Source organism: Cajanus cajan, chromosome 6 (assembly GCF_000230855.2).
Source record: "Cajanus cajan strain Asha chromosome 6, NIPB_CcT2T_4, whole genome shotgun sequence".
Taxonomy (NCBI): Eukaryota; Viridiplantae; Streptophyta; class Magnoliopsida; order Fabales; family Fabaceae; genus Cajanus; species Cajanus cajan.
The window spans coordinates 18,671,262-18,681,396 of record NC_138522.1 but is presented as its reverse complement, the minus strand read 5'-3'; the positions used below and the strand labels follow the sequence as shown (position 1 = coordinate 18,681,396).

Here is a 10,135-nt window from a genome sequence, read left to right as displayed (position 1 = left end):
TTATATAATTAATAAAAGGTAAAAATATATATATAATTAATTATAAAGTGTATTATATATATTATATAATACACTTTATAATTAACACTTGTATATTAGAAAAAAAGTGAAAATAATATATATTATATAATTAATAAATCTGATATAAGTTAATTATTTTTTATTTAAAAATTTATAAAAATAAAAAATTAAGATTTTGTGACGGATTTTGAATCCCTCACAATTTGTGACGGATTCTGTGACGGAATATTTTTAAAAATTGTATTCCGTCACAAATTTCGTCACAATCTGTGAGGGATTACATATCCCTCTCAAAATAGAAAATTTTACTGCACAATTATTATATTTAAGAATTCTGTATAAATAAATCATATTTTGCTAAAAAAAATAATTAAAAAATTATGAAACTAAAATATTTTTTTCATCAAAAGATTAAAAATTAAAACATAAGAAATTAATTAATTTAAATAATAAGTTGTCATAGTATAAGAAATTAAAATATGAATTAGGAAAAAACTTTTAATTTAAAAATACTTATGAAATTATAAAAAATACAATATTAATTTCCATTTTAACTAAAAAACTAAAAATAAATATATAAAAGTATATTTATAAATGATATATATATATATATATATATATATATACATATATATATATATACATATATATATATATACATATATATATATATACATATATATATATATAATGGTTGACTCTAGAAAATTCATTGTGTTTGATCATTTAATAAAAAGTACAATTAAGCCTATCAATAAATATATAAAAATATTATCATCATACTTTATAATACACCTAAATGGAATAATTTAATATATATTACATAATTAATAAAAGGTGAAAAAATATATATATTAGAAAATATATATATAATTAATTATAAAATGTATTTTATATATTATATAATACACTTTATAATTAATACTTGTATATTAGAAGAAAAAAAAGGTGAAAATAATATATATTTTATAATTATAAATCTGGAATAATTGAATTATTTTTTATTTAAAAATTTGTAAAAATAAAAAATTAGAATTTTGTCATTTGCATTTATTTAAACTTCTTTTAATTTTTATAATTAGTTTAAAAAATATTTATGATAATTTATAATATATAATTTTTATAATAATATATGAAAGTAAAAACACTCGTTAATAAATTAATAAAGATGTGAATCTATTATAGCAGATCAATATCTGTGAATACAAGTAATGTAAAAATAATATATATATATATATATATATATATATATATATATGGTTGATGCTGGAGAATTTATGGCGCTTGATTATTATTTTGGATTTAAGTGTAAAATTTATAATTTTATTAAATATTATAAAAAAAAATCATTATTTATAATATTTTTTATTAATTAAAAAATTAGTTAAAGGATTATAAGTATTAGAATTAAAGTTAAATTTATAAAATCATCTGGTAATCGAATATAAGGTTTTAGTAATTGATTACAAGTTTCACAATCTAAACAACTATTTATTCTTTTCGTTTTTCCTCGTGTAACCGTTTCGAATAAATGTTTTAATTTTCAAATTATATTTATGCATTACAGTTTCGGAGTCTATTGTCCTTTTCTTTTTGGTGGAGTATATCACACTGAACTCAGTCCGTGCGTATTGGGTAGTTTGGTCCAATCAACATTATTTTTTTGTCTTAATTTTTGGATGACTTAATTATCAAAAGGTTTGATCTTTTTTATTTTATTTTATTTTTTTTGGGAAAATAACGCAAACAAATATAAGTTTAGTTTTTTCTGAAAATTTTTACTTAAGTAGTGTTATGAGAGAAATAAATTTTAAAATATATTTTTCATTTAATTATTTATAAAAATACTTTTATATTCAAATATGTACTAAAAATATACTTTCAATTAAAATATATTTTAAAAATTTTGTTAATTCATTATCATTCATTCACTTGATTAAAAAGTGATAAAATAAAATTAATTTTTAATTAATTTAATAAAATAAAAATTCTAAAATAAATTATATTATGATTTTAATTATGAATCTATTTTAAATTTATTAGTTTGATGTTTAATGATGTTTGATATTATTGTGATAAAAATTGATATTCTTTCATATTTATATATATATTGTTAAATAAGTACTGAACTGATAAGGTAGCTCAGATGGCTGGAGAAGGAGTGTTAAGGTTAGAATGAGTAGAAGGTAAGGGGTTCGAATCTTACCACTGCCAATTATCTGAAAATTAATAATTAATACTTGTAGAGAAGAAAAAAAAAGTGAAAATAATATATATTGTATAATTAATAAATCTGGAATAATTTAATTGTTTTTTATTTAAAAATTCGTAAAAATAAAAAATTAGGATTTTGTGACGGATTTTGAATCCCTCACAATTTGTGACGGATTTTGAATCCAGTTTGTGACGAATGCTTTCCCTCACAAATTGCGACGGAAAATTTATTAGTTAGTGACGACATATTTCCATCACTAATTGTGACGGTTTGAATTTTTCCGTCACTAAATATTTTGTGACGCCATTTTTTGTGACGACCCAAAATCCGTCATAAATTCCGTCACTAATAATTTTGTGACAGATTCTTTCCGTCTCTAATTTCCATTTTTCTAGTAGTGAGAGGAGGTTTCTAGAGAGGAGGTGCTTCTTAGACCTATGCTCAATATGAGTATTGAGTATAATTCCTCTTTTTAGTCTCATAGTCTCTATTGTACATACATTGTATAGTTTGATTTCTTGTACCTTGTATATAGTAGATACTTGTATAGGTGTATTTTTGCCTTTGTATTTGTGAGACACTTTATTTCCTTTTATTAGCTATTGTATATTGTTTCTAGGGTAGGTTACTTGGACACTTTGGCTCCATTTAACCTAATCTAGAAATACACTATTTTCTTAGTTTTCTAGTAGTAGGATTGGGAGTGGCATTAGCAAGCTAGAGAGTGTAACTAGCAAGCTAGAGAGTGTTACTAGCAATTGGACCTAGAAATGGGCCTAGGCAAAATTTTACATATTAGACTCATTTTACTCCTAATTTTTCATAGATTTGATTTAGCTAGGTTTCATTCACATTGGATGAACCTAACTAAACCAAATCAACATTTTTTCAAAACCGGTTGGAGTAAAATAAAGTCCATGAGCCGCCCACCTTGATTTGTGTTCACATTGCTTGTTCACACTCAAGCTTAGAAGCTTGAAGCACAAGCTTCTCCTAAGCTTGCTTACCAAACAAGCTAAGTGAGTAGCTTGCTCTCCAAGCCTCTAGACCATGGATGGTTAGCTAGACCTTACCATGGTTCCTAGTGAACCATGGTTAAGGCTAGCTTGCTCTCCAAGCTTCCTACTCCTATATTTTCGTTTTTCCTTCATTGTAAAACACTTTTGGATGTATAGAGATTTCATTTCTGAAATATTTTTCAGATTACTCTCTTCTAAAAGTCCCTAAACCTCTTTGATATTCATCCAATTCTCTTATCCCTTCATTGAAGAGTGTGGTGAGAATTGAAGGGACTAATCTCTTCAACAAGGAGTGGCGCCTCTTGGGAGAGTTCTCCACCAAATCTTGGTGGTTCTAAGGCCTCCTCCTCCATAGGATACCTTAGCAAAGCTTAGGAAGAATCAAGGAGTCGAAGATCTAGGGAGGAACTTGAAGAGGATTCTCATCAATCCGGATTCTCCAAACAAGTTTCCATCATTATATTATAACAGTTTCAAATTGCACTGCACAGTTGAAGTATAAAAATTATTGAACAATCATAAACCTATATTGTGATTGCAATTGAGGTAACATTTTTTTACAACGCAATTGAATTAACACAAACCATGTTTGGCTATAATATTCCACAATGTTCTAAAAAAAAATAAAATTGACATCAATGTTATAAGCTTCTAAGAACCTCTTTCAAACCATCAACATATATAAAACCTAATTAATTCATACATATGTATCTATATTTTTTTTTCCTTCAACTCACAAGACAAAGCCAAAAGGGGGAGTTTGATCCTAAACACAAGCCACATGTACACCCAATCTACACAAAAACACATGCATAATCAGGTAGAACCCAAAGTAGTGGCGGTTGTGGATACGCGTTGGAAAAGTATTGGCGCACCGTATTGAGGGTAGAGCAGCATGAGGACCGTTGGTGCGTGGCGATAGCTTGGGGCCAGCCTGAAACTAAAACCGCGAAGCATGATCGCAAGGGCGAGTTTGGTTTGAAGAATTGCGAGGTTTTGTCCGATGCATGTGCGCACACCGAGGCCAAAGGGGATGAAGGCGAAAGGGTGTTGCGCTGCGCGGGACACGCCGTTGGAGAAACGGCCAGGATTGAACTCACTCGCGTCGCTGCCCCACGTGGCCTGATCGTGATGAACGGCCACTATGGGGATCAGGAGCTCCGTCCCGCACGGGATCTTGTACTCCCCTAGCTCCACGTCAGCTTTTGCCCTTCTTATGGTTGCGATTGTGGGAGGGTACAGTCTTAGGGACTCGTTCACGACCATTGTCAGCTACAACCACAAGATAATCCATTATATTATGAAAATAACAATTTAATTACAATGCAAACAATGTGTTATTAGTTGATATTAATATTAGTGTCACTAACTCATATTAGTGTATCTTGTGTTATATATATCGGCATATACAAAGGGATATTCACTTTGTGTAAATATTTTTAGAGAATTTTGTCACTTTAATTGTCTGTAAATTACTGTGAATGTTTTGTTTTAAGTAATTGCCTATTATATTATTTATATTATTTTATTTTATTTTATTTTTGAGAAAAATACAGAGAAGCACCATGTGCTTTTTTGCTCCCTTAATATCACATAAAAATGATAAATAAAAAATACATACTACATGATAATATTTGTCTCCTCATCTCTCCATGACTGTTAAAGATAAATTCCTCATTATAATAATTAAATTAAAAGAGAATAAAAGGTGAATAATAATAATTATTATTATTATTTAAAAGTTATTCTCAGAATAACTTAATCCACTATATATATATATATACTAAAAACATTTAAATTTATTTTAATTGATGAAACATTTTGAATAAAGATTAGAAAATTAAAATTCGAAAACTCCTATTATTAAATATTTAAATTGAAATGGTGAATGAGTAATGATAAATATTTAGTTTGATACAGAAACAAGCAAGTCATGGCAGACAAAAAAAAAATAGCAAGAAAAAATAAACATGTACAAAAGTTATCTCATTATGTTAAAAAACAATTATTTTGCCATAAAGATACAAAGAAGCAAAGAAAGAGACAAGTAGGATATAAGAAGAACTCAAGAAGGAAGTGTTTAAATATAATGATAAACAATATTAAAGCGATTTTTTGTTATTTCTGCAAGAAACGTTTGTTAAACGAAAACAAAATTTGTATGTCGGAAACGATAAAAGTGCCCCTACATGCTCCCTGGAGATAAGAAAGAGAAAGCGAGAAGGGCCTGTGTTGTGCGAGGAAAAGAACACAGAAAACAAGGGCGAAGAGACAAAACAAGATTTTTGTCCGAATCCAAACCTCACACAAAACAAGGCCAAGAGAGGGTTGCTTGAGTTAGTTGCTTACTGTCTTAAGCTTGGCAAGGTCGTCCTTGGTGGGAACGTCACGTGCCCCGCACACACTCAGCAGCTCCTCACGTGCCCGTACCTGCCACTCAGGGTGCATCGCAAGCAGAATCGTCGTCCACGTCAGCAGGTTCGAAGTGGTGTGTTTGCCTGCAAAGAAAAACGTCTTGCACTCTTCCACTATGTCATCCACCGTTACGCTCACGTTCGAGGTGGTGTTTGAAGCCCCAATCATAATCCCCAGCAAATCCTTCGCTCCTTTTTTTTCCTCTTTCCCACACGCATTCTCTTTTCTTCTATCGATCAGCTTCACCAACGATTTCTTCATCTCCTTCTCCAATTTCCAACAATTTATGTTCCTCCTCGTGGGCAAGAATCTAGAATGTTCCAAATTAGTGCATCAATAAATAATTAGTTGTAAATTTTCTTAATGGGTATTATTATTACTGAGACATTGAGTACCTGTAACCTGGAATGAACACCTTTTGGAAGGCATCGGCTGCAAGGACCATTTGTTGGGCTTGTAACCGGAAAACGGCTTTTCCATCTTCGTAGCTACTTCCAAACGCTGTCCTAGTGATCACATCTTCTGTTAACGTTTGAAAACATTCCGAAACTTCGATTTCCACCTCACCCTTTTCTGCCATTGCCTTCCACTTCTCCAACATCTCAACCACGCTTGTTGCCATAATCGGAATCAAGAGCTACAAAAATGCATATACAATTGGGCACCATTGTTATAATAATAAAAAAAATTGGTGCATGATAATATAATATAATGTATTGAAAGAACGAGTTAGGAATATACTAGGTAGGGTACTTAATTACTTTGAGATTTTCCATGTGAAAGGTGGGAGAGATGATTCTTCTGTGGTGAGCCCATTTTTCTCCTTTGAGGCTAAGGAGTCCATCACCTTCGAGCTGCTTCACAAGTGGGGGAGATTCGTTTTTCTCATAGAATTCTGATTTGGTGGTGAAGATTTCCCTGATGAGGTCTGGATCAGAGATGGTGACTCGAACAGTGGGTCCAAACCAAACAAGAAATGTTGCTCCTTTAACAAATCAAATGAGAGACTTTGATTAATTAGTTCCCTGGTTAAGCAATTTTGCAATTGTAATTGTGATTGTAATTTTGCATGTGAGGGATTTTTCATAAACTAAGAAAAAATGAGACATTTTTACATGAAGTTGGAAGTGGCACAGAGGCTGGTGTAGCAAGTGTGAGGTTTGTAAAATGATGAAAGGAGAAGGAAACATGACAACCGTTGGTTTCAGAGGATGCAAGGACGGTGAGGACCCTACAGCACAGAGACATATACAGAGAGGTGGCAATAAACAGGAGGAGGAGGGAATTGAAGAAGACAAGTCAATTTGAAAACGGTTACCAAACACATACAACTACATTGTCAAAATTCAATTTCCCCGTATTACAACACAAGAAAAATAAGACATGGGAAACAGCGCAAAATCAGATGACAGCATCACATTCAACAAATTGAACTTATATATCATAAACACTATGACATTATAAATCAGAAGGGTTCTTTAATAAACTGGGTATTTTTTTTATAGGAAAATAAAACTTAGAATAAGTGCTAGTTTAATTTTGTGTTACTGACATCCATACTGAACAGGGGTCAGCACGTAATAAATACTACAATTGTATATTCATTGATTTACATAGGCTTTATTAAGGTTTTTAAATTGCGTTCACAATTGTATATTCATTGCTATCCTTCGTATTACAAGAAATTGAGGACAAATGTGTCCATAATTGCAGTGGAAAAACGCTGGTGTGGTGAGTCTGAAAACCTGGCATTATGGGTCGCGGATCATTTTTTTAAAACTAACTTTGAGCCATATTGGATAAATAAAACAATTGCAAAAGAAGCGTAAAAAAGGGAAACAGAGAGAAACGCAGAGAAAGTGGAAAAGAGAGAGGTGGTGCAACAAAACTAGCTCTGGAAAAGGAAAGCTAGAATGGTTGCAAAAAGAAGCACCCTACCTCCGGAAACGAGTGCTTAAAAAGTCTCGAAATTGTGGAAGAAGGATCATTAAACTAGCAAAAGAAACATCATCGTTTGAAGAGCACCAGCACAGCACAAAAGGGTGTGAAAAATATTGATGAAACCCACTGCACTTTGGCTCGTTTTGGATTTCCTAGAAAGACAATGTATATGTGTACAAGAATTGAGTGTGACTCTGTGAAAGTGAGAGTATTGGAGATCTCACATCTTTCGGTTATAAGATCAATAAACTGAATATAAGTAGAGAGGATTTTATACTTTATAAGAGTGTGATTTGTAAGGTTGAGTTATACTGATTGAGTTTCTTAAGAGAGAAAGAAAGGGGGAATTTTAAGAAGAGAGGTGAGAATAATGATGATAAATGAAACAAGTACCGTAAATTTTCTTCCAGTGATGGTAGAAGGAGAGGACTCTAGGGAGAATGTTGTGAGAGAAAGGCATGGGTTGAGAGGAAGCTTTCATCATGAGTCCCACGAGTTCCTTAACATTTCCAATGAAGAAACGATAAGGGGGTCCTCTGATTCCTTGCTTGGAGAAATGTCTGGCAATTTTTCTTGGTCTCCACCAGAGCGAGAGTGCGAGCTTGAGCACAAGTAGCAGAGTGAGGAGAAAAACAAAAAGAATCTTAAACTGTTCCATGTGTTTTGAGAGCTTGAACTTGAGTGTATATATATGTGTGTGGTGCTGAGCAGCCTTTGGCTTTTGTTTGGTTGTTAGTGTGTTGCCTTTATAGCATTACAAGGAAGGACACGGACAGAGGAAGAAAGAAGAGGAGGCATAGAAAAGGTAACAGGGCCAACGCCGTAGGGGCCGCCATTGAAATTCTAAGGATTGGAGCCTTTTTATATTTTTTTACACCATGTTACTTTCTCTTTCTCAGCAACATGAATATTAATAATTAGAACAAAATTTAGCTCAAGTAACTTAGGTTTGAATTGCCAACATTAGTATAGTTTTTAATCAGAAATACAGTTTTATCTGTACTTATATTCGATGTTTATTTTATTAAATATATATTTATGTATATAATTGACATAAAACTTTGTTTATGATTAGGTAAACATATCAACGGTACATAAGAAACTTATAAAAAATTTGGCTTATTAAATACTAAGACAATTTTGAATACTTTTCTTATATAGGATAAAATTGAGGTTAAATTATATTTTTATTTTTATTTAAATGTTCATATTTATTTAATTTTTATTTTGTTTAATTTTTTTTAAATACAGACCAATTTCATTTAATTAGTAATCATTTGCAATTTTACAATATACTTTTAATGGTAGTACTACATACTAAATGAATATGATTATATGTGATTTATAGTAAACTGAATTGTTATGGATGTTATAATAAATGTTATTGTAATGGTTTCAATATTCTTTAATTATGTAAAATAAATACACTAATAAATAGAAAATTAAATGTTATTAATTTGTTCATAGACATGTCCTTTTTATTTTTGTTGTGTGAGCAATTGATGTGACAATTCTTATATAAAAATTATTGCTGATATAAATAACGATTCTTAATATTTCTGATGATTTTGGAGAAAGATAATACATTTAAAGATTTTAAGGATAGCACCAATAGAAGAAAAAAAACTTGTTCAATTTCTTAAACCTCTTAAAACATTGGATGGCTTGTAAAAATGAGTTAATTTAGTATACTATAATTACACAATTAAAGATATTCTAATTACGGGTGTAAGCGGATAGAGTTAAGTCAGATTTGGATAAATCTGCTATTCGACTCGATCAAAATTTAATGGGTTGGATTGGGTTGAACTTGTATAATTTTTTAAAAACTCAATCCATTAACAACATGCAATCACAAGGATCCAACAACCTTCCTTCACAAACAGTCATTAATCCTAAGGGAAATGTGAGTGTCATAACTTTGATGAGCAGCAAGGAATTAGATGTTGCAACAGAAAAAGAAAAAAAAACAATTATTGCAGAAAAAATAAAATAGTAGAAAAAAATACAATATCAGTAGAAAAACATATTCCTTTGCCATTCCCAACCAAAGTACCTTGTTGAGTCAGACAAAGCGCATTTGCAATTCCCACCGAGGTTTTGAATATCACAAATATAATACGTATTGTTATTGCTGACATGTGTATTAGTGTTTCAGATAAACGACAATAAGTTCAGGAAAAATGAAGGGCAAGAATGGTCAAGCATAATCGAGTTGGACAAAACATTAGACGATGGCAGAAGTTAGTATCAAGACTAAGATCAATTGAGGACTAATCAAAATATAAGATAAGACGAATCTATCAACTGAAGCATGAGGAATCAGATGTAAGACCGAAACAAGCACTGTATGAGTCTAAGTCAAGCATGAAACGGAAGTTGGACATACATCAATGTGAATTGATGAAAACATCAGATAGAACCAAACGAACTAGGAAACGAAGCTATCACTCTCAAGACCAGACGAAGAATTCCGTATCTAGACGCAGTTAGAAAGCAATGAAGCGCGTCTAAAGTCCACTAA

General features: G+C 31.0%; 1 protein-coding gene across 1 annotated transcript; it reads right to left on the bottom strand.

Annotated features, from left to right (window-relative positions):
• Positions 1-3,866: 3,866 nt before the first annotated feature.
• On the bottom strand, positions 3,867-8,914 carry LOC109806968 (cytochrome P450 734A1). Its single transcript, XM_020369499.3, has 5 exons — positions 8,005-8,914; positions 6,432-6,655; positions 6,066-6,307; positions 5,605-5,980; positions 3,867-4,527 (listed from the first exon to the last, which is right to left on the bottom strand). The coding sequence occupies exons 1-5, from the start codon at positions 8,267-8,269 to the stop codon at positions 4,072-4,074; spliced, it is 1,563 nt and encodes a 520-aa protein (XP_020225088.1). The 5' UTR covers positions 8,270-8,914; the 3' UTR covers positions 3,867-4,071.
• Between the last annotated feature and the right edge of the window lie 1,221 nt (positions 8,915-10,135).

Coding starts and splice junctions, on each gene's coding strand:
- LOC109806968 (XM_020369499.3), bottom strand. CDS start 8,269: ATGGAACAGTTTAAGATTCTTTTTGTTTTTCTCCTCACTCTGCTACTT. Junction 5,981..6,065: donor GTGTTCATTCCAGGTTACAG/GTACTCAATGTC, acceptor GGAACATTCTAG/ATTCTTGCCCACGAGGAGGA. Junction 4,528..5,604: donor ACCTTGCCAAGCTTAAGACA/GTAAGCAACTAA, acceptor TTGTGGTTGTAG/CTGACAATGGTCGTGAACGA.